Source organism: Belonocnema kinseyi, chromosome 2 (assembly GCF_010883055.1).
Source record: "Belonocnema kinseyi isolate 2016_QV_RU_SX_M_011 chromosome 2, B_treatae_v1, whole genome shotgun sequence".
NCBI lineage: Eukaryota > Metazoa > Arthropoda > Insecta > Hymenoptera > Cynipidae > Belonocnema > Belonocnema kinseyi.
In genome coordinates this window covers 18,030,718-18,055,985 of record NC_046658.1, presented here as the reverse complement: position 1 = coordinate 18,055,985, position 25,268 = coordinate 18,030,718, and the positions used below count along the sequence as shown (strand labels likewise).

General features: G+C 37.3%; 1 protein-coding gene across 2 annotated transcripts in view; it reads right to left on the bottom strand.

Annotated features, from left to right (window-relative positions):
• LOC117167055 (transcription initiation factor TFIID subunit 7) overlaps nt 1-25,268 on the bottom strand; it is a 142,362-nt gene that overhangs the window by 51,861 nt on the left and 65,233 nt on the right. For both annotated transcript variants that reach the window (XM_033351633.1, XM_033351634.1), the window contains 2 exons: nt 14,954-15,316; nt 4,447-4,616 (listed from right to left, as the gene is read on the bottom strand). In XM_033351633.1, the coding sequence (XP_033207524.1) occupies nt 4,447-4,616; nt 14,954-15,316 (533 nt within the window). The remainder of the gene's footprint in view (nt 1-4,446; nt 4,617-14,953; nt 15,317-25,268) is intronic.

Here is a 25,268-nt window from a genome sequence, read left to right as displayed (position 1 = left end):
GAGGGCGCATACTTTAAATAAAATATTTGTTATCATTCTCTTGAAATAAATGTGTTTTTTTCTTGAAAAAATACCGGTTTCATATGTATACACCTGGTATATCACTTCTCGAAAGTAATACAATTCATACAATTGATATCGTTGATATTATTACATCTTTTACAAACTTCCCTTCCGAGCTCAGACCTTTTATAGAACACTGTCTCAATAATACTCACTTCTTTTTCAATAACCAATTCTACGAACAAACCTCAGGGCAAGCAATGCGACCCCCAATCTCACCTGTAATAGCCAATATCTTTATGGAACACCTAGAAATGAAAATCTTCAATCAAGCCAAGCTCTAACCGGAATTTTGGTACCGTTACGCTGATGGCACTTTTGTCATCTGGCAACATGGACGAGATAAACTAAATAACTTTTTCGACTTCATCAATGGAAATTAACCTAATATCCAGTTCACCATGGCAATTAAACAAAACGGAAAATTGTCTTTCTTGGACGTATTAGTTTACAAAACATCTGATAACACATTAGGACATTAAGTTTACAGAAAACCCACCCATACAAACAGATATCTACATGCCTCCTCCAACCACCACCCACCTCAAAAAGAATTGGTCATCAACTCCCTTGTATACAGAGCTGTTTCCATAACAGATAAAGATAACTTACAAAAGGAATCACAAAACGTGAAACGAATCCTAATACAAAACGATTACAGAAAAAAAAATTGATAAAGCAATAATAGAATACACTTAAAAAACAATTCAACACAACCTACAAAAGAGAGAGAAAAACTACCACCACCCAACCCTACATCTAAGGTGTCACACCACAGATAGGAAGAATTCTCAACAAAAACATCAAAACCACATTTAAAAGACATGCGAAAATAGGACAACTACTAATTAACCCCAAAGACAAAAAGGCACCCCTCAGTGATCCAGGAGTATATAAAATCCCTTGTTTTTGTGGCAAAGTCTATATTGGAGAAACCGGGAGAGCGGTGAGCCAACGTATAAAGGAACATAAGAGTAAAGTCAGGTTAAAACATTGCACGCAAACAGCACTAGCTGAACATCATATCGGAACGGGACATAACATTTGACTTGACAAAACAACAATCATGGCAAAAACACACCATATCTTTCCAAGAAAACACGGAGAAGCGATTGAAATCTTAAGACACCATTATAACATCAATAGGGTAATGGATATAATACCAATCCGATTTGACTTTCCGGTCACCTGGATTAAAAAAAGACTGATTGGCCAATCAGGTTCAACAAGTTCCCACGATGGGGCGCTCGAGGCAATCACATGCATCGTAGAAAGTATATATAAGAACAACATAACCTGATTTCTCAGTTTCAGGTCAGCCCTGAAGAAGTGAACTGCAATGCTCACGAAAAGATTGATAAAACGATTTCTTTACATCTCTGGAACCCTATTATTGTAACGCATCTTCGGATCAGTATATGACTGATTACGATCTACTAGGCAATGTTCCCCGGGAAATTTTGCTCTAAACAAGAAATCCTGATTCTTCTAACATTCACTTATCTAGATTAGGTTAAGGTCTTGTATGATGATTAGAAGGGTGAGAACCTTCTCAATTCAGAAGATCTTAAGGTTTGGGACTACAAGCTTTTTAAGGGTATGTGATAGTTAGAAAATTAACGATTTTACCAGTTTTTGGTTCCCCGGCATTTTTTTTGGAATAATAAATATTCTGGCTGAAAAATTTGGGAAATGATACCGAACATGCTAACGGACGTCCATGCACACTTTTTTTGTCGACTAATTAAAAAAAGATCGGAAAGTAACTAAAGGTTAATTTGAGCAAAAAATCCTATCGCTCGCGAACCTCTCGGCATGATCGGAGTTTAACCATATTAACTTAATTCCGGGCTTCCCTCTCACGATTCTCTCGTAGGATCAGAGAGAGATTAATTAAATTTTAAGCAGAAATACCTATCTCTCACGATCCTCTTTGCAGGATCAGAGCTTAAACATTCTGAATTTAATTCTGGGCTTCCCTCTCACGATTCTCCCGTCGGATCGGAGAACAAACGTAACCAAATAAAAGTCCCATTACTCACGATCCTCTATAGAAGCGGAATATAAATTTAGGCCCACTCTAGTTCCGGGCTATTTCACTCACGATTCTCTAGTAGGGTCGGAGCACAGCATTTGATTTCCATCGTTTGTTTTCTTCTCCATGATATAGTCGGACCGCCTTCCGCCCCGGAAACACAGCCAAAATAAATGCCGCACAGAGCTACGTCACTGTATCTTCGAGGAGCTTAAACGAAACTCAACGGCAGTAGTGCGCCTACCCCCACGCGGCTCAAAAGTGCCAGGAGGAATCGGAGAGGACGATAGGTGGATCCACCGAACTTTGGGACAGCGCAGGCTACACCCCCGACGGAAATCTCGAAGGACGAGTCCATTCCTTGTGAGTCAGAAAACGTTCTGCTCGAAGGGGCCTCGAGTTTTTTAGGCCCTACCCCCCGTGCCGAAGCTCACTTCTCCGATGCCGAACATCCCGGCTCGGCCAAGTCGGACGAGGAGGACGTATTGGAGCTGAGGGCTTTCCCAATCCAGGCCTCACCCCCTGGACAACAGGCTCCCTCGTAACGGAAGGAGTAGGGGTCTGATCATGGAGCGTTGTATCCAGACGGCACAGGAAAACCCTCCGCCTTCCCTAGGGCGAAACTACAGGATCTACGCGTCACTCTCCACGGGGATTTACCTTCAAAGACGGTATCTACCACAGACCTAGTCACAAGAGTGTGGGATAGGTCCCACATCGGTACCTTCGAGAGGATATCCTCTTAACCGACCTCACGGCCGATGAGCTCGGTCAAGAAACCCCAGGCGGTGCCCCCAAATACAGCGATGCCCCCCGTGTATCACCCAGAAAGCGACGAGCGATCTTCCTAATCTTCCGCCAACGGGCAAGTCCACCTTCAGCCTCCCGCCAAAACTTTGGTAATTCGTCATGACGAGCTCCCTCTCAGGGATGAATTCGTCGGTGGACACCCTAGTCGACTACTAAGCGTGACAGTGCTCGCCGCAAACTCTTTCGGTCACAGTAGAGCGAAGGGGCGGATTCTCTGGATACTCTGGGAGGATTGGAGAATCACTCTCTCTACTTGACCACCTGGGTCAACTAAATTTCGCCCGACCGTCTAACTTATTGGAAGAAGGCAAACCGATTACCTCTCGCTCCTCTCCAGAGGATCGGAGGCCGTACTCAAGACCCAGGTAAGTAACCTTGTTTTCCTACAACAATCAATTAGAATCAATTTCTTTACTCGAGCAGTCTTCAAGATTCTAATGTAGAATATTGGGCTCCTCAAGATTGGATGGTACGATCCACTTCCAAAAGAAAGTTTCACCACTTCGAGTTATTCGCCACCTACATACTCTCAGGATTCCTTGCAGGTTGGGCCATTTTCATGGTCTTCGATTAGCCGAACTTCATGGATTCACGGATGCCTCTAAAGTCGCGTTTTCTGCTATTCGCCATCTGAGAACCATCGCATATCAAAGTGTTGTTCGCTCATCAATTATCATCTACATCCGAAGATCACGCCCATCAAATAGATATATATTTCCTAAGGGCGCCGTTTATAACGCTCGGTCAGCATCACAGACAAACCAATCAGCATTTAAATTTTGCACGCCATATCTGGAAATCCTAAATAAATGCATACCATATCTAAAAAGTGATAAAATATTTGTGTACTCATTTACATATAAACCTTTCAGATACAAATTTCACCAAGATTTTCAGCAGGCTAGGCAGGTGACTTCTAGTTGAATTCTGAGCAGCAGCAGTTTGTTATTTATGAATTATTTCTAATTCTACTTTTAGCCAGGGCGGTGAGTCGAGACTGACCTGGTGCCACTAGAAAAAGTTCTGGCAGACGTTGATTCTAAGTAAAAAGAGCATTCACTTATATATTTAGTAGCAATCGAGCAGAACCCTTTAAATCCTTCAAGTTTTAGATGGATTTTTTGAAGCACAATTCAGCACTACTTTTATTTTCAGGAAAGATTTAATGAAATTTTGTACTGAACGAACAATTTGTTCATATTTTTTATCTAAGCTTTAAGAATTTTGGTTTATTTCACTATTTTAATTTATAACTTGGTACAATATCATAAATTTCATTGAAAAATATCCATAAAATTGTCCATCTACATCGAGAATGAACTATGTTGGCCAAATTTGGCATGAACCATGGAATTTCTCATTTCTATTTCAATTCTGCTAAACTGAATTGCACATAATAATCTATCGTAAACTCTGCCGCTTCGAATATTCAGAACAAGAATGTTCACTGACATTCATGTAACATACGATCTGACTGACTGATCCAATATTCTATGTTCTTGATTTTTACGAGCCTAAAGTAAAAATAGAATACATACCTCCTGAAGTTTTTGCATTTCTAGAGACATCAGATTGTCTAAAATCTCCTGGAATCTCTGTCTGAGTTTTACATTTTCAATACTCGTAATTTCAAGTTCTTGTTGTTGCCTGCGTTGACGCAATTCTACCAATTCAATATGCAGTATTTCACGACGTGCTAGCAACGAATCTAAACAAAAATAATTTAGCATAATTTATTATGGAAAATGGAAATTAATACATAAAATATCATAGAGATGATTTTGTGCATTTCTTGTTCATAATTGTTTAAATTTCCCGACAAAAAAAGCCAAAGCATGCAGCTGACTTGAGAAAGATTCATTTTTAGGATTTCGTAACCCAAAGCTGAAACCCTTATGGATTCGGTCGTGTGTTCATCCGTCGTACTTTTTCAAAGGAGGAAAAGTGAGGGTATGGGGATATGAAATGAGAGGAAGGAAGGGAAAATAAGGAGAGGGTAGAGTAGGGAAAGTGAGAGGATGTCAGGGACTTTTTTCATGAGACTGAAGCTTCAAATTTTTGACATGAACTTTGGACTGGAACTTGAGCTCTCGCCTAAAGGAAAGAACTCGTCAGTCTGGTGTCAGCTGTCGAGACATCGGCAATTCACCGAGCAATATACAGAAATTATTATTCCTTTTGCATATTATCTTTTTTCTACTGTTTATGAATATTCATTGCTACTCAGTTTATATATTTTACTCACTAGATTACAGATACATCCTTCCACCGATTTCTTTTGTACAGATAAATAAACATAACAGTAAAACGGAGATAAGTGTTTACTTTTTCTGTTCCACAGGTTAGAAGGCCTAGTGTCTAGTGTGTAAAACAAAAAGATTATAAATAACAGTGAACAACTAAAGTATCACAAGGAACAGTGTACACCCTGCGAAACAGTGTGTGAAACAAAACGTCTTGTGGAAGCAGTGAAAGCATATAAAGTGAATCAAGGCTATAAAAATGGCTGCTTTTATGCGCACAGTAATGCAAAAGTTGAATTGTGATACCTACTCAATATGAAATCAGAAAATGGAATTAATGCTCCTCATGGAAGAATTGTTCGACGTTATAAAAGAGCCTGTTCCTACTCCTGTCGATTTAGCGTGGACCAAGACAGATGATCGCTATCAAATGTAATACATTTGTATAAAACAGTTTTCAAGTTGCGCCTGTCTGAAGGTGATGATATGGAGGAACACGTGTCAGGGTTGCTAAATCTCATCAACAAGGTGACGGAATTAGGTAAAGTGCTAAAGGATAAATTAAAGGCATCGTTACTTCTCAGCAGTTTGCCCGACTCGCAGAGTACACTGATAACCAGCTTAGATAGTCGATGCCACGAGAATTTTACTCCGAACTTCATCAAAGGTAGATGAATCGGCGAATATAGGAGACGATAAGAAAATCAAGGTACAGGAAATTGCAGTGAAATAGCGTTAAAGACAATCTACAAAAGGAATCATAAAGGATATCAAGAAAAGGACGTCTGTTTTATGGTGAAGGAAATTAAGGATTTATCCGAGACGTTTTTTGGGAAAACATGTTTAAGCATGAAGTTAAAGCAGGATAACAAGGATTCTTGGCATGTCGATTTAGGGGAAACGAGCCACATGTCCACTTCGAAAGAAATTTTCTCCGAATTCAACCCAACTGTTAAAGGACATGTCTTATTAGTAGAGGACAATGTTAAAAGTGAAGTGAAAGGTGGGGGCTCGGATATCATAAAGTGCATTATTGACGGCAAAACAAGGGAGATTCCGGTACGGAACGTGCTTTATGTACCATCTCTAAGCTCAAACCCTCTATCCGTAAGGAGGCTCACAAAAGATGGGTACAGTCTAAATTTCCTGGAAGACAGTTGTAAAGTCATTCAGGATGGGAAAGTGCAGGCCATTTTGACACTGAGACCCTAGTGCAATTAAGGACTTAGCAGAAAAAGAGCTGGCCTTCGGCATTGACGTTTAGGATTGCGGTATACGAGAGATATGCGAGCGTTGCATAAAAGGGAAGATGCCAAAGAAACCTTTTCCGAAGCAGGCGCTCAGCAAGTCAGAAGGAAACTTTGACCTAATTCATACGGGTGTTTTCGGACCTATGCAAGCCATGACACCTGGTAAGAAAAAGGTATTTAATTACATCAATCGATGACAACTCCAAATACACTATAGTCCATTTTATAGAAACTAAAGATGAAGTGGCAACTCACATCAAACAGTTTGTGGGATTGGCAAAAACACAATTTAATAACACCCCTAAGTGTGTAAGATCAGATGGAGGAAGGGACTACGTGCATAAGGATCTGAAAAATTACTTAAAGAACGAAGAAATTACAGTTCAATATACGGCCGCGTACTCACCTCAGCAAAATGGGTAAACAAAACCTAATTATTAAGCATTATGATGCAAAAACAGCTCTTCTCGATGGGAATTTAGATCAGGCAGTATTTATAATGCAACAAGATGGATATAAAGCAGCAAATAAAGAGGGGATGGTCTGTTAATTAAAAAAGGGTTTATATGGATTAAAACAAGCTGAAAAATTATGGAATGAAAAGCTGAACGATGTACTTGTAAAAATAAATTTCATACAAAGCAAAACAGGGTTCAAAAGAAAATGTGGTTTATATTCTTGTTCAACGAAAGAAATAAGGACTAATCGACTACGCGGATGCAGATTTGGCGGAGAACAGAGAAGACAGAAGATCCAACAGCGGTTACGTATTCCGATATTTGAATGCCACAATCAGCTGGGGATGCCGCAAGCAGACATGTGTCGCACTTTCATCAACCGAGGCAGAATATGTTGCTTTGGCAAAAGCATGTCAAGAATGAATATGGATACGTCGTCTATTAGAAGATTTCTTGCATGAAGAACAGAACACCACAGTAATTTTTGAGGACAATCAAAGTTGCTTAAAACTAATAAGCAATAATAGGTTTAGTCTTCGAAATAAACATATCGAAACGAAATTTTATTTCGTTCAGGAATTTAAGGAAGAAGGAAGCGTGGATTTTAAATATTGCCCTACAAACCAGATGCTTGCCGGCATGCCCACAAAGCCTCTGAGCAAAATTAAATTAAAGCACATTGCACAGGAACGTGATTTATCAACACAATAAGGTGCATATTACCGTTAAGGAAAGGTGTTGGAGCTCATCGGTATTATACACCCACCAAGGAATGGACAAATACAGTCTCAAGGACTTTTTCATGAGATTTGAGCTTCCAATTTTTGACCTGAACTTTTGACTGGACATTCAACTCTCCCCTAAAGAAAAGGAGTCATCTGTCTGGTGTCAGCCGTCGGGATGACATCCGCAACTCACCGAGCAATATACAGAAATAATTATACTTTTTGCATATTACCTTTTTTCTTCTGTTTCTGAATATTAATTGTTACTCAGTTTCGATATTTTACTCACTAGATTACACACACTAAATTTAAATATATACTAAATTTTTTTCTTCAATTTAATCATTTAAGAAGTTTATAATTTAAGGAATCTAAAGTACAAAATAATTTCTCAGAAAAAAAAATATACATTGTAAAGTCAGAAAAGTAAATATGGACTACTTTCCAGGAATTTTCCGTAAGATTGACCTCCTTTTCAGCTTTTTATAAATAAATATTTTTAACGCTATTCTTCTGAAAATATATGAAAGAAAATAATAAATAAAATTTATAAACTCCAGAAGTTAAAGAAATATAAATCTTTACCAAGAAATAAAAAAAATCAATTTCATAGTGAAACATGAGCTGCGTTTAGATTTTCGTTTTTATCTGAATAGGAAGATTAATTTAAATTTAATTATCCTTTAATTATAATTCTATTGCATAACTTAAATTGAAACATGAGCTGCTTTTAGCACTTGCGCTTTATTCAAATAGCAATTAGAATCTAAACTTATAGCCCTTGCTTTTGTTTGACGTTGCAAGCTAAATGCATAATGTTATAAACTAAAGAAATGTCACGTATGGGTCAATTAAACTTTGCGTCCTGCGCTAATCAGACCCAAATTTAAGCTGTTTTTTGCTTCTGGTTTTCCTGGGTATCTTGGTACACGAGACATAATTACCCTTTAGTTATCTAATTATATCAGTTCAATATAATTGACGCCAGTATCTAATTTTCTTGCAACATTTGATTGTGACTATTAGAATGGCGTGTGATAAATATTCAATTACCGAATTGATATTAGTGCATTAGATCACCTACAAATAAATTCTACGATTATTTAGAGGCTCATAAACCTTTAATAGGAACATTTACCCATTAACAGTGAGCCTACATTTGAAAAGCATATATCTGTATTAAAGGATTTTACGCGGCATAATAAAAATACGATAATTAAAATTCCATACTTTCCTAATAGCAATCTCAAGAAAATTTGAATATATAATGCCAATTTAGAGTGCGAAATAATTTCTATTATATTAGCAATCAAATGTATCAGGTGAAATGTATAACTTGTGTTTTTGTTTATGCACAGTAATGCACTAGAGAGATCTCCCAAAGAAGCGACTGAGTGAGAGGTAGCGCCTGCTAAGCAATTACAGCTACATAGTGAGACAACCCTAAGTGAATCTAACTTCAAAATAGAATATTTCCTGTCACATAATAACCTATGGATGGTCATTTACATGTTTTAGACGTCCCATTACAAAATCAGCTCGATGCGAAGGTAACAAGTCACGATCACAGCTAAAACGAAAAGAGGCTGAGATCGAAGCTTCTTTAGTGGTATAGTACAAGCATACACCCTTCAGCGTCTCAAAATAATCAGGTATTTTTTCAACTCTTTGCCCAGAGATCACATGTCGCAATTTAACGAAATTACAAACGACAAGGAATTTCATCCCATGTTAAATTCTTTAGTTTGCCAGAGCTCAAGCTCTGATGTTAGTAACACCCTAACAGCATAATTAAGGACCTGAAAAGTTTAATACACATTTCATGAGAAATTATAGACGAATTAGATCAATATTGATTAGCAAAATCGAATGATTGAACTTAAAAAAAGTTTTAATCTAAGATTCCCCGGATACGCTAGTCGACAAATGAGTATTGAAAGCTTAAACAAAATGATAATATAAATAATTCGGGAATTAAAGCTCTAGAAATTTAGAACTCTGTAAATCCGAATCTGAATGGTTAAATAAGGTATAATAACGTGTTGCAGCTACGAAGAGATTTCAATAGTATTTTCAGGAAATCGCGAAACTTACCAAAACAAAGCAAGAAATAGTTAGTAATTGTTATGATAATACACTTAAGCTGGTTAACAAAGTAGCCTTGACAGCTTTCATTCAAGAACTCGCGGACGAAATGGCGACCTTTGTGGACACTAATCATCCAAAGGATTTAGAGGAAGCATATGAGTATGCTTGACTTTTCGACAAAGTGAAGAAGTATAATTACACATCAGAGTTAAGTGTCTCCGCCTATAGAATGGCACAAAAACCTACCTTGGAAAATAAAAAATAAACGGATAAAGCAGAAGGAGCCGACCTCCAAGCCGCGGGCCTCACAATAAGGAACGGTTTTTTATCCCTGAGCAGAAGGGTATTCTCAAATTGCTTAGTTGCACCTGTTCCAACCCGTACATGGCGTATACTGATTCGGATACAACGAACAAAGACGAAAATTTGTCAAGGTCAATGTCAATGTAAATGTGAAAGATGTGTCGATTTTGCAAACCAGCTTAGTGCACTCAGAATATAAACGGCGAATCGGACCCAGTACATTTCTAGACGTAGTGTGACGGACTAAGGAAAAATATGATCCAAAAAGTTCCATCCTATTCAAAAACAGAAACGAACCACTGAACTCTTGCTCGTCCTGGCTTCTCTCTGGCGAATGAAGTATGGCGGAAGGCATGAGTTAGGTAAGACAATTATGTAATAATTTTTATTTGCTTTAGTTCCTTTTGAAATTCTACCACCTACTTTCGCTTCCGTTTTCTTTTAATATAAATAAATTAAAAGTAGAATCTAGAGTTAGTGCAATAGTTATTTAAAAGAAACCCCTTTTTATAATCGAGATTTGACGTTAACAAGAGTAATGAAAAAGGAACGTTTTAAACTAATAAGATGGAAATCACAATATCTCTTACGTAACATTCATAAAACATTTTTAAACAGCAGCTAATCTTAACTAATTGTAAGCACGTCTCAGTATGTGTCATATTTAATACTAACGCTATGGATTGAAAACATCTAATTAATACAAATCTCGCAAAAATGACTGTGGTTCATTATTTCGTTTATATCATTATATTTTTTGTTCTTACTCTAACCCACTCAATTTTATTTCTAGTTAGTTATTATATTAACTTTTGACCTGTTTTAATGAATTTAAAATACTTAAAAGAAATGGTATCACTTAAAGCTGAGACAAAAAAGGTTAAAATTGTATGGTTACATAATAAATTTTTATTTAATCGGAGTAAAGTAAGTTACGGTCATTTATAAAACAAACATCAAAATCCGTTAAGAATTGTACTATCGGTCGTTTGCTGTTTAAAAAGATGCGTTTTTCTCACTATGCTTCGTAGTCAACGAGGTGCCTAAAAGTTTGGTTTAAAGTAAAGTTATTTTTTGGTTCGTCTGTGGAGATTGATTGCCGTAATTACAATGCTTTTCAAAATTGATTCATTTGCATTCAACCAATTAAATCTTTTACTTCGCTCATTTTGTTAATCTCTTTATAACATATTTTCGGTGAACATTTAGTCGTTTTCCTCATTGTAAAAAATCCCGCACCACCATTGATACAAAAATTAATACATTTACAAATAAACTAGGCCTACAACATTTAAGAATTTAAGAACAAACCATAATATTATACGATCCCTACCTACTGGCGTCGTAAGAGACGCACAGTCAACGGTGGGGAAAGTTTGTGCCTTACCAAATCCAGTGGGTCTGGTTTCTATCAGACACTGTGGCGCAGTGCCTCATTAGATCAAGTCAAGTTAAGGAGAATTAATTAAATTAAATTAATTAAAGAATTTTCAAATTTTCAATGCTTATAATTAGTTAACTGATACGTATCAAATAAAATAAACTGGTTTAATATAATTCTTGGAGGTTGTCGTTCACGAATTTTAGAAGCCCATAAATAAAAAATGCATTAACTAATTAAAAATAAGAAAATTTTAAAACTCGGATTTCTCCAGTTTTTGTTATTTATGTGCTATTTCTGTAACGTCTTGTGATGGTTTCAGCTACAAAGTGCTTGCAAATCCAGTTTCTATTTTGTACATGTTTCGGGGATACTCCTCGGATATTTGAAACCCTGAAAGAAAAAATCGCATTACGCGTTTTTGAGAAAAAGATTGTATGATTTTTTTCTATATATAATTACTTTTGGGTTGAGCTTAATCTCAATTTCAAAATTTTAAAATTTAATGGCTAAAGTTGTGTCACTATTCTTTTCAGTTTTAGCCATCCCTGACCAAAAGTGTAAAATATTGAGAAATATGTTCCACTTTTGGCCATTACATTTTGTTTGATGAAAAGTAATTTATTTTCAACTTTGTTATTGAATCACAGTTAAAGTCGACCCTAGTCGACATAGGTCGACCCTAGATCCTTACCTTTCAAAAGAAAATACTTGAACCTTTGAATCACTTCTAATTAAACTTATATCTTTCAACAATTAAATTCAATTGTGTGTAGTTGCCACAGCTGTATGAGTGTATGAGAACTGCCATACGTCAAAAGAGCCGTGGCCAAAAACTGGTGCACCGACCCTCATGTGATTAGATTTTCTGTTTACTCATTGTATTTCGAAGATTTAGATTCCAAACTTCTTCTCAAAGATTATTTTCGTATGCAAAATTAATGTAATATTAAAAATGTCAATCTAAAAATTAATTATAGAAATTGCTAATTTTTTGAATAATCGATCGAATTTTAAACCAGCAACTGCAAGAATTTCTTCGAATTGTAAATGGAACTTAGTTTATTGTTAATCTGATCACTGTGTTATCATTCTCGAAAAAGCAAACTTTATCGATATAAAATTACGTATTCTACCTAATATTCCTACTTTTAATTCTAGCTACTTTGAATTCTCACATTCATGGGTTTTGCTTTTGTGTGTCCATGATCACCAAGAATTGTTAGACTAACGCCATCTTCGGCGCAACTGTTTTGGTTGAGACACGAGTCAGAGATGAAAGAGCCATAAGAACCGTAGCGTCATACTAAATCCACATTGTGATCCGCCTAATGACCTTTTGGATTTCCACTGGCCACGTCTTTCAATTAATCTCATACACAGATTTTCGCCTTAACGACAGCTAACACGTTCGTGAAGGCACATGCCCTAGCATGCGCTTGTTAAGAAGAATATATACTTTCCTAAAGTAACTTATAAGACTTCGCCTTTTGAAGTCGTACATGTAATTAACTTTACTGCTGTCATTATTAATGTCACTAGTCATGAGAGGATCCTAATTTTAATGGTTAGGTTAGGGTGAGCACCTATTTTCTTATGTCTACTATTTCTTACTTTTTGGAGGAACTCTAGCCTGACCTCGCTTTTATCTTTAGTGCTCAGAGTTCTTTTTCTTGATCGGTTCCTTTGAACGCGCAGTGCTCTAAGCTTATAGGTTCGGGATTTATTTATCCATAAGTAGAACGATGTGTATAAAAATAACTTCTGATTTTCTGCATGTTCATTGGCCCTGTAACCTAAATAGATAATATGAAAACGCGTCAATTTAAATTCGTACTTTCATGATTAAAGTTGCGTCGCGTTTTAATCCTTATTAAACCTTTATTAAAAGGAATTCCATGTTCTTAGCCGAATTTATAAAATTCAAGAGATCTGATAGAATTCAAAATAAATCCAAGGTAAATATTTGGAGGACCATCGATTATTTTCAATAATGTAGGAAGTATCTTGGATCAGAGAAATTACTTTTGCTAAGCTCACTGAATGTCGGTAAGCCTAGCCATCACTTTTTCATGTTCATTTATGCAAGCCAAAAACAATTTACTTTTTTTTGAAGATTGGCACTTCATTTTTTTTTTAATATCCTAGAAAGAATGCTGAGGTTTTTTGCAATACAATATTTTCAAACCAAAGCGGAGTTTCCTCAAACTCCCTTTTTGCACATAATATACTCTGATATGATTTTCAAAAAACAGCTTTCTGCATTTGGCAGGGATAAGAGTGTCATTATTACGAAATTAAGCCTGAATTACAGTTACTGTGAATATTGATATTTTATTAAGGGAATAGTTTAAGTGATTTTTTAATTGTTATTGAATTTATATTGTACCGTGGAGTTACATCAACCCTAAGTTATTCCATCCTTAAGCTGGGTTGATATCCGATAAGTTTCGATCGTGGCCAACGAGTGCAGAAAACCTGATAAGCAGGATATCGACCACCGATCGCCAGTTTGCTACCAAACTGCGTAATGTGATGTACCTCACCCCCAAATCGTTCCCCAATACTGTATGTTGGTAAAATAAACCTTGTTTCTTTGTAACAGCAGGTACTATCACTGACTAAGCCTTATCTCGGCTCTCTTTTTTCAGTTTTTATTTTCTTATGAAAAATTAATGGAATATTAAAAATGTCAATCTAGAAATTAATTATAGAAATGGCTACTTTTTTGAATTATCGATCGAATTTTAAATCAACAATTTCAAGAATTTCTTTGAATAGTAAATGGAACTTAGTTTATTGTTAATCTGAACACTGTGTTATCATACTCGAAAAAGCAACCTTTATCGAAGGACGAAGAAGGGTGATTGTCGAGTGTTAGAAACGGGAAAGCTTTGTGACGCGTGACAATGCACCACGATAGAAGATGGTTTAGTGATACTGAAAAATAATTAATATTATTGAATGTTATTTCTTTATGGCATGATAAGTTTTTCCTAATTGATGGTATAAGAGTTGAAGAAAATAGTGAAAAATGCTAAAGCAATATATACAAAATAAATTTGAATCAAAAATGCGATCAATAATAAAGTTCCACAAAAAGCAGCCTGACATAAGAAACTATAACTTTTGTTCTACAAAAGCTAGAATCAATTTTTTCAGTTTTAAAGATGATTTAATCTTCTTTAATTTATTTGTATACAGATTTCATGTAGGATGTACAGGATGCGGGTGGGAGGGTTAAGGGCGTACTGAATTGTGGAATCTTTAAAGAACTAATGTCCTTAACGTATTTTTCAAAATCTAAAAGGAATCGAAAAGTCAATCAATATGAATCATACAGTAACTTATTTTAACTAAAAACTTTTTTCATATACTGTCAAAATACTCAGGAGGCATCCCCAAAACATAATTTTTGAGGTACAAATTTAGCCTGCTCATTTAAGTGAAACTTGGTTCTGAGGATGCGTGCCCGGGAAACTTTAGAATTCAAAAGCATTAAACTAATTTAATGTTTACACTACATGAATCGTTTATCATTGAATCAATAATTAATTAATCAAGGAAGTCCTGGAATACCCTGTATATTAAAATTACCTTTGTTTACTGGTACAGACTGTGATTCTGAAAAGTGTTCAGATTCAGGAATGATATATTCTGAATTAAAACTTTCTAATTTCGGAACTTTGGACTCCTCGTCAATATTTGGTTTTTCATCATCGCCATCATCGTTTTTTTGTTGAAACATTTCTTTACTGAAGTGAGTTATTAATCCCTCGGATGTAGAGACCACTGTGTTACCGGATCGTTCAGAATATCTGACTTGCATCGAATTGGAATCAGAGATTCGACTTTCTGCGGAAAGATGACTATTTTCATCCAGTTCCATGACGTTGATGTTGCCTTCTTCATCATCTTCTTCACTATCACTAACTGCTTCTCCAAAAATGTCATGCTCAGCTGGAAAATAATTTTTATATGCTATATAAATTTCCAAAATATTGATTCCGATTATTTAATTTAGGGGAAAACTACCTAAAGTGGATACCAAAAACTTGTATATTACACTAAACCTGAAGCACGATATAAATTAGAAAGTTCTTCACTTCTACTAGAAGTAAAGAGATAAGGAAAATGTATCCCTGCATATCCCTAGTATTTCCAAGTTTATATCTTTCTAGCTTCTTGTCAATTCAGATTAACGCCTTCATCTCTTTCAATCCCCTTTTCTCTATTCTCATCATACCTTCGCACATTTTTTAAGTTTTTTAGAAAATTTAAAATGGCTAGCTACCGTTGGCGGTTATTTTTAAACGTATTCTTGCAACCAAAAGCGGCCCTGCGTGAGTCGGCTCGGAGCCATTATCATGCAGGGGTACGCGCGTTTACGAAAAACGCTATGGATACCCATTCTTGATAGCTAGGACTTTAAAACTTTCAAAAAAAACTTCTTTGGCTTCTACTGAACGACTTTCTCGGTTTAAGTTTTGACATAAGATCAAATGAAAAAATTTTCGCACTGACCCATTTTTGCGTCCGAGATTTTGGGAAACTTTTGTTTTGAAAATTCACTGCGCGGCCCTGAAATATTTTTTACACTTTCTAAACATTCTTACAGTCTTCGAATATATTGGAGAATGTTGCATAAAATTGTTAAAGAACAATATTAAAACACGCCAAATCTTCGGCAAGTAGAATTCGAAAAATCGACTAAATTTTTTTTGTGACAAATTAGATTTTCTTTAAGGCCATGTGATGAGTATAATAGCTGTTCAAGTCAGCCCTAAGATCAATATTTTTTTACCCATATTGAAAAATAAAAGTTTAAATTACGCGGACATTTTTTTCGGGAAATGTTAATACATATTAAAGGATCGTTTGTGGCCTTGTAAAGAGTTGGAGGAAGAAAAAAGTTTATTTCTGCAAATAATGATTATCGACGGACACATTTAGGTTTTACAGCAAAAGTTTGACTTTTAACTTTTTCTGACGGTAATCATGCAATCTGTTTTACCCACAGATCTCTAGAAGTTCGAAGTTGTCTACTCGCTGCGCTAGTGCTGCTTTGACACAGCTGATACCAGACTGATACGTATGTCAGACCAAATATGTTTATTTGCATTTCAAATGCAAACATTAGTTTTTGCATTATTTGTGCATAATGTTAGTGGGCTATTTTTGTTGTTTTGCCCCACTTTGATCAATGTAAACCTCATAACTAGCCCATTGACAACATTGCAAATTGCTTGTAGGGTTTGACGACAGCACGGTCGGTATTTCTCCAAAATAGTAACTAAAAAAAAAACTTTTTTCACTATTCTAATTATTTAGGACCAGAGACATATTCTTGCATCCCTTCTTTTTATCGTGCCAAATTTTTAACACCATATCTCATTCCATGTGGACGTAAGTTGGGAAAGAAAACTTCCACTGGTATTTTCTTTTTAAAAAAAATTTCTCAAAATCTTCACCGGAACAAAGCAGAGACATGGACTTTATTACCTCTTCTTTCATTTCCCAAACTTTCAGAGCGATATCTCATTTCGTTTAGACGTAAGTTGGGAAAGAAAAATTGAAGACCACGTTTGGTCACGTGACCTTCTCGTCACATGGCCTTAAAGAACTAAAAGAAGGAAATTTTCTATAACAATTATTTATTTACAAAAAAGATGCGCCATGAAATTCTCTACAAAATCCGATCTTTAGATTTCCAATTCTAGCTATGTTTTGAAAATAGCCTGGTGGTCAACACTTATCCGCGCGAATTACACTATAGGCCCTTTTCGTTAGCCGCTCCTCAATTGTCCTCTTCGCATTAAGAAAAGTCGAGGCCTTTATAAAAGGGCTAAAAAGAATGGAAATTGAGATTTGTATAGAGCAGCCTTAACAAGATATGATAATGAGATACAAAATGCCGCAAGGGACTTATGGAGGGATTATTTCCAGAGAATCGAGAATATACCTGTTATGAGGGTACACTTTCTAGGCTCAGAGCCTAGAATGTAGCGAGTCACATTCACTTATTCAAAAATTAGATGAGTAGTTAAAAATTTAAAACATTTAAAGCTGCAGAAGATGATAAAATATTCTCTGCATTCATTCAAGAAGGATTATGTCATTCTTGAGTCCACTATGCGACATCTTTTGGGCGTACTTAGCAACGAGATACACAGCGTTAGTATGGAGGAAGGTTAAGGCAATCATCATTGCGTGGACGGCTGAGAATACCTACTATGAGGAAAAATCCTTTAGACCAATCAGCTTGACTTCCTTCATGCTAAAAACTCTAGAAACATAAAAATTAGATAATGTTGGCGCCATGCACGTTCAAACATGGGTTTTGTAGCCTATATCCCTATAGCAATTTTGGACCCTATGTAAATATTTTCCCTTATGTCTAGTTAGGGCCATATGTCAATTTTGAGTCTCATGTATATCTTGACCCTGATATCGGTTTGGGCCCTATGTATTTATTAGGCCGTATATTTATTTTTGTTACTGTATCAGTTTTGGCCCTGTATCAATTTTAGACCCTATGAAGAATATGAGCCCTAGGCCAATTTTGGGCCCTGTGCTGATTTTAGGTCAAATATTAGTTTCGAGCCCTATGTCCATATTCAGTCGTACGAGGAATGGGCGGACGCTCGAACAAAAATCGAAGGGTATCTGCCCGGGTCTACGAAATCCTAATTAAACACACACAATTAAATCCATGTACGGTATCGCCATACGATAATGAAGTTAATCCAAAAGCTTCAAGGGGATACCCACAGGGAAGAGTTTTTTTTATCCCTAGTGGTACTCCTGCAGTCAGCGCTCAACATAGTGGAGGAATGGTGCAGGGACCGTCGTGTGTCTGTTAATCTGAGCAAGACGAAACTCATTTAGAATGGCTTTTTGGCCCGTAGATGCGCAACAGGGAAAATCCTGGGGCTTAAATCCGACGATTACTTAATGGTTACATAAAATGACAATCAGTCCTATAATAGCATATGCGTCAACGATCTGGTTGCCAAGGACTAAACTAATCAGTACTATTACACACCTGGAAAGCCTCTAAAGGGTTTTCTCCTCTACGATCAATGGTGCTATGAAAACAACAACATGCGAGGATAATATTCTCGCTATGCAAACTGATGTTACGTTGAGGAAATTGTTTTTCATGAAAACCTACAAGGTCAGCTTCCCTAAAAGGAGAGGTCTTGTTTGGTACACAGGCGACTCTAAAAACTCCTTGGAAACAGGGGGTACAATCTATGGGAAGAAGCCTAGGTCTGAGATAACAGCACTCATTTTCCAGGCCGAGATGATAGCAATTAAAGCTTTCCTGGAGGAAAATTTTAAGCGGGCTTATGAAGGCCAGCACATTTAAATTTGTCATAACAGCAAAGTAGCACAAAAGGCTCTAATACCTAAAGAGTTTACTTCCAGACTAGTATAAAATTGCCTGTATGATCTACTTAGGGTTGCATGTAAAAACAGGGGCAGTCTGATCTGGGTTCCCGGCCATGAAGACATTGAAGGTAATCAGAAAGCAGATGTGCTGGCTAAGATATAAGAGCTTCACATCCTCTGACTGGCCAAGAATAGTGAATTCTAAGAATTTCATATCTGGTACATGTACTAAGAGGACTAAAGAACTCCTAAACATGGAAAGAAGGCCGACTGAGAAAACACTTGACCAACATGAGGATTGGATACAACCCTCATTGTCGAAAGGGGACTATTTTCTTAAAACCAAAGCTTTTTTATGACATATATGAGACAGGTAAATTTTAGTGTATAGTACGACAGCTCGTCGCTTCCCGAGGATCATCGGGGCGCCCCTGGAGCTACCTCTGAGGCCACAGTATGCCGGACGGTGGTAATGGTGAGCTGCGAGATGGTCCGACAGAGCTCACTAATCAAACAGCTGGCCAGCAAGAACGTCTGCGATAAGCGGTAAGCAGTGTAACATTAACTGTGCCCTCTGAGGATGCTTTGTCTAGCGTTAGCTATTTCCGGCCAACCACCTCAACATAAATACCGTTGGAGAGCACCAATTGGAATACCAGGATGAAAGAGGAATTAGTGCGCCTCGATTATGAAAGTGCGAAGTTTGGAACCAGAATCGAACAAGAGTACAATCTTAGGACAATATTCCGTTCAAAATAGCCTCATATAAAGGAAGCCGCAATAAGAGATTTTACGTCAAATATGTAAGAACATCAGGACTAATCTACACATCTGAGAAGAACAAGCAATGAAGATTAAACAAGTTGATGATCCAGCACAAAATATCCTTCAGAAGTATATCGCATAATACACCCAGAGACAGAAGCTGAGGTACAGAAACTGAGAAGACAATAAAAATGCACATAACATATGAACAGAGATGTTATGCACCTTTATTTTTTTTGGCAGAGAACAGTGGAAAAATGTGTATTAGCCACAAGAATAAATTAGCAAAATCTAATAGATCAAAAAATCTCAATATCATTAAATAGATGGCTTTCGAGTGTTGAAATAGCTGCCACTAAAATAGAAGTGGAACAGCAGCTTCCTATTGATAAACTACCCTTAGAAGATGTGGACAACGAACATCAATTAGAGGATCAACTAGAACATAACCTAGACATTAATAACGATGACGTGAGAAGCGAAATCCCAAAGAAACTGCAGCAACCTGAAAGGTCATAAATGACCTGCGTGCACTAATAAGACACCTGAAGTAGCTGTGGCAATTGTTAGAAGGTTAGGTCGCGGATCTAGCCCTAAAAATTCAGTGCTTGTCCCAGAAAGGGATCGAGATCCACTAAAGAAGATGAGGTTGCATATGAATCTCAGAAAAGTACTGTGCAAATTGGGTCGATGGACTCAATATAAAAAAGGAAAGAAAACCAGAAAGCTGATAAACCATGTTACTAAAATCATCCGCCTTCGGCACATCGAGACATTAACTCCTGCAATATTGGATGAGATTATAGATGTATACGTTGCCTGAAAACCCAGACGCTTATGATCCATATGAATTGCGTACGTCAGCCTGTTTTCCAACAATTTATAAATTTTTTACAGCTATGATTGCAGATAAGGTATATTTCCGCTGCGACAAGAATTACACTCTCACAGAAGAACAAAAAGGATGTCGTAAAAACTCATGAGGCAGTAAAGATCTAGTCACTATAGATCAAAGGGAATTGCACATGGCATACATTGAAAACAAGCAAGCGTTTAAAAAAGGGAATTGCACATGGCATACATTGAAAACAAGCAAGCGATTAAAAGGGTAGTTATGGCACGACATAGAGGGGGCAGGGGTGTTGTAGATGTCAAGAAATGGTATGAGTCACAAATTATGGAGTTGCGAGACTATTTTAATGAAAGCGAGATGTTACGTTTCACAACACCAGCTGTTAAGCGGATCTCGCTTACGGCCCCCCTCCCCAATCGACCTGAAATCGGGATGCTAAGGAAAAAATGGGAAAGATGCTAGACACCGACATTGCTTGTCCACTTAATCTGAATTCGCAGGCAACCCATGCAACCAACATCCACAAGTATAACGAGTTAATACATCAAGTTAAAGTAACGACAATATGGAGGAATGTGTAACATGCACATATTCATCTAATGTGACGCGCCACGAGAAAAGGGGCCGTGAGAATAAAAAATCGATTTTCATGTTTTTGATGATATTAATTAGTTTTTGAATCGCTCTTTCATTTTAAAAACCAAATTAAATTTTTATCGGAAAAGTTAGAATTGTTATTAAGGTGCAAAGTAAGGCGTGAAATGCCCATTTTGACACATGCGAATGACCCGAGATGTCCAGTCCCTCCACTTTCCACACGCCTGTCCGTCCTGCATCCGTGTGACTCGAGAGCTCATCTGAATCGATGTACATGGATCGAGAATATGTAGTCATAATTGTACAGGACGGATTTCAGAGATTGTCCCCCACTCTCGAAGTACCTGACTCGTTGCAAGTCACCTATTGTGATTGCATCTACAAGCAATATGCACTGCACATCTTGAACATTTAGCATTTAGTAGGCTCACTGTGCAACTAGGCACTAACCTATGAGTATTATAACGAGCAGTACTATCCTGCTCGACAAACACGCGCGCGCGCGCTTGTATGTATGTATTGGGCATTATATCTCTAGCGGACACACCCTACTGTCTAAAATTAGTTTGACTTTAAATCATCGTGTTTAGACTCAGAATTTAGAAAATTTTAACTAGCCTTGAGAACCGTTGCGTAATTTAAAATGGCAAATACAATATGGAGGCTATGTAACAACGATTATGCTCCCTGCAACTACATTTCTTCAAATCGGCTTATAGTTACTCGGGGGGTTTCGAGGTCGCTTATTACGATTATCTGGTCAGAATATTTGAATCCAAGATGGCGAATCCAATATGGCGGATTTATGCTAAACAATCCTGCATTCAGTGAATGCCATTAATGGCATCAGCTTGTAAATGATTTCTATGAGGTTTTCAGGGCCACTGATTGAGATTCTGCAATCAAATTGTAAAATTCAATATTGTGGATCCAATATGTCGACTGTATGTCAACGATTATGCTCCCTGCAACTAAATTTCCTTCAATTGGCTTGGAAATAGTTACTCGGGTATTTTGGAGGTGGCTGAATACGATTAGGTAGACAGAATATAGGAATCCAAGATGGCGGATTTATGACATACAATCCAGCATTCAGTGACTCCAATTTCTGAAATCTGTTTGTGAATAATTGTTATATGGTTTTCGTGGTCGCTAATTGAGATTACAGTACAAATGTAAAAACTCAACATGACAGATCCAACATGGCAGATCCAACATGGCGAATTGTTGCCAAACATTTCAGCTTTTATTGAGTGAAATCTGCTTGAAAATTATTACATTTGACTTTTCGAGGTCGCTCATCCCGAATTAATGTATATAGAAGACTATTCCGTGCTGCCTCTCTTTTCAATAGACCTCCAATACCATCTAAAGCACTGTTACCATGTGAAGTTGCATAGAAACTCCAATCAGGATTGATACCAAAGTCTTCTTCATGATGAGTCAGAATTATCATCTCATGCAAATTGTTCTTCTGAAATGGACAATACTGCGACCGTTCTTTGGATATGAATGAATGAGGTTTTAAAATCAATAACTTATCACATAAGTCTTTTTCGAAGTCTGTTGTAGGGAGTATTTGAATTTGTAAAGTTTCCTCTAGGTCGCAGTCCAGGTACTGAATTTTACATTATCAATGTTTTCTCCTTCCAATCATTGTTGTATAAGTTGTGTAAATCTCGCAATTCCTGGACATTTATCACATTCATAAAGAAAGTAATTTGCATTACGATTTTCACGGTCATTTAAACAACGATTCTTACAAGTGATTTCTTGTAATCAGCCGTTATAACCACTTATCGGGTATTCCGAATTCTAGGTGATTTGCTTATCAATAAAATCCGACATCAATTTAACATTCTTATGGATCGTGCAAACGCAGACCGATTGGGTTCCGCTGGCCCAGCAAGAATGCAATGTTCCGGACGAAGTTGTGCGAATTTGCTGAAACTCACTGTAAATTCTGGGTCACTTTCTTTACACTTATATTATAAAAGTAGAGGTTTCTAAATCAAAAAGTCTTCATCTGTCTTCACAGAAACAATATCTTCTAGCCTGGCATGATTCTACTTTTCGCAGTTCAGTATATAGTAGAGGACTCGAATATAAAACGACCTTCGCCCATTCGTTTACGCAATGAAAAGTATTTCATATCACAGTTAATATGTTTAAAAATATATCGCGAGTAAGTTGCCTATAAAGTTTCAATCAAGGCTATGATACATTAAAAATTCAAAAATGACTTTTTTTTAAATTGCAATCATTCGTTTATAAATCAAACTATATACTAATCGAAACTATGAAGCTTATAGAATATACAAGCGTTGGGTTGCCTATTTCTTCCCATCATAACTATTGGGTTGGCAGGTATAAAAAGGTAAGTCGATAATATTTTGCACCAGTCTGTTTACACAATAAACCTTATATCAAAATAAAGATAATTTCATTGCCTATACGATATAAGGTTGCCTGTGAAAATCTGTTTTGAATACAGGTTGCCGAGTTTTAAAACGCAAAATATTGGTGCGAATGCGGGTGTGCGAAAGAGAGGTCCGAGAGAACTAGCCAGTGCAATAGAAAAGGACGCAGCATTGCAGCTGTGCATAGATCGTCCACCGGATGAAAGATAGTACGCATGCTATTTGTCCGTGATAGTAAATTCCACGATACATCTGCAGTTTATAAAGTCAAAAAAAGTTAAGACCACATGTTAAAACGAAATATTCGCCTGAAGAAAATCATTTATTTCAGCGATGGTGCGAAAACAACATTTCAAAAATAAGTTTTAAATGGTTAATCTCATTCATCATGAAGACTTTGGTATCAAAACTGACTGGAGTTTCTATGTAACTGCACATTGTAAAAGTGCTAAATATGGTATTGGAGCTCTATTCAAAAGAGAAGCAGCACAGAATAGACAGCACCACAAAAAGCTCACATCAATCATTTATAAGCTGATTTCAGCAATTGAAGTCCCTGGATGTTGGATTGTTTGGCATCAATCCACCATATTGGAACCACCATCGTGGATTCAAATATTCTGACTACATAATCGTAATCGGTGACATCGAAAACCCCAGAGCAACTATTTCCAAGCCAATTTGAGAAAATTTAGTAGCTAGGAGCATAATCGTTGACATAGAGCCGTCATAATGTATCCACCGTTTTAGAGTAAGCAATGTGTTATATACATAGTCTGTGAAAGTACCTATGCAAACGTATAATTTAAGCCCAAAAGTGTCTTTAAGATCGACACTTTCATCATTTAAAAAAAAAAGTAATTTGTTTATCTATGTTTTTCCTGACTCTCGGCGACAGTCGCGCCTGTAATCGTTTATCAAGTGAACGCTGGGAAGCGGTTACAGTTCTGCAGGATAGTCTAGGGTTGGTCGGCTATGAGCCAACGTAACCTTATGTCAGGTGGAGGGCCATAGTTGCGCCTATGGTGGTACACCTAGTGGAATTTTGATGATCAGTGCTTCCTGTAGGAGACATTCGCGATTCACCTTGGCTGTATGGCACTTATGTGTATGTGGGAGATGATATTCAGGTCGGTTCCGTTCACTCCACTACAGTTGCGCCTATAGTAGAGAGACGAGTGAGCTCGAAGGGCGCAAGCATCCCTAGGTAGCCGGTTTGCGGCTCCCGGCGAACTGCCTGAAACGTGCGATTGTGAGTCATTTGAGCATCTCGTAGTCGGTCGCTTGACAGGGTGTGCACGCGCGCCGCCCTCTAGTATGAAGGCGGGTTCTTGCATCGTTATGCGTCGATCGATCACGCGCGAGAAACAGCGCATGTCGTTGCAGCTCCCTTTTGAGGTCTTGTTACCGCTCCTGCTTATCCTTCTCCTTAACAGTAATGTTGTAGTCGGCTGGAGCCGAGAATTTAATCACGAATATAATTCGTTTCTGGAAGTCTTAGAGAACGATGTCAGGCCTCTAGGTATTTAGGGTACACACATACACACACAGAGAGAGAGAAAGAGAGAACCGCTTAACGGTTCTCAAAACTAGTTTAAATTTTTCAATTCCCCAATCGACTGAAGAACACGCTCCCATTGGTACTTCCACACATTGAAGCAGTTCTGGATATCAGTTTTCGGAATGGTCTACAGTGAACTCGTCGCATTCGTTTCAATTGTCCCTGTGTTACTGAAACGTGCTGTACAAGGTTCGCTGAATGTGCTGGTGCGTTCCGTCATGAGTGAGCTTGTTCTTTCGATTTGCAGGTCTCTGAATTTTTTCTAAATTAGCAATACATTTGTCTCTGAAAGGTGATCTTCACCTCCTCGGTAGTAATGAG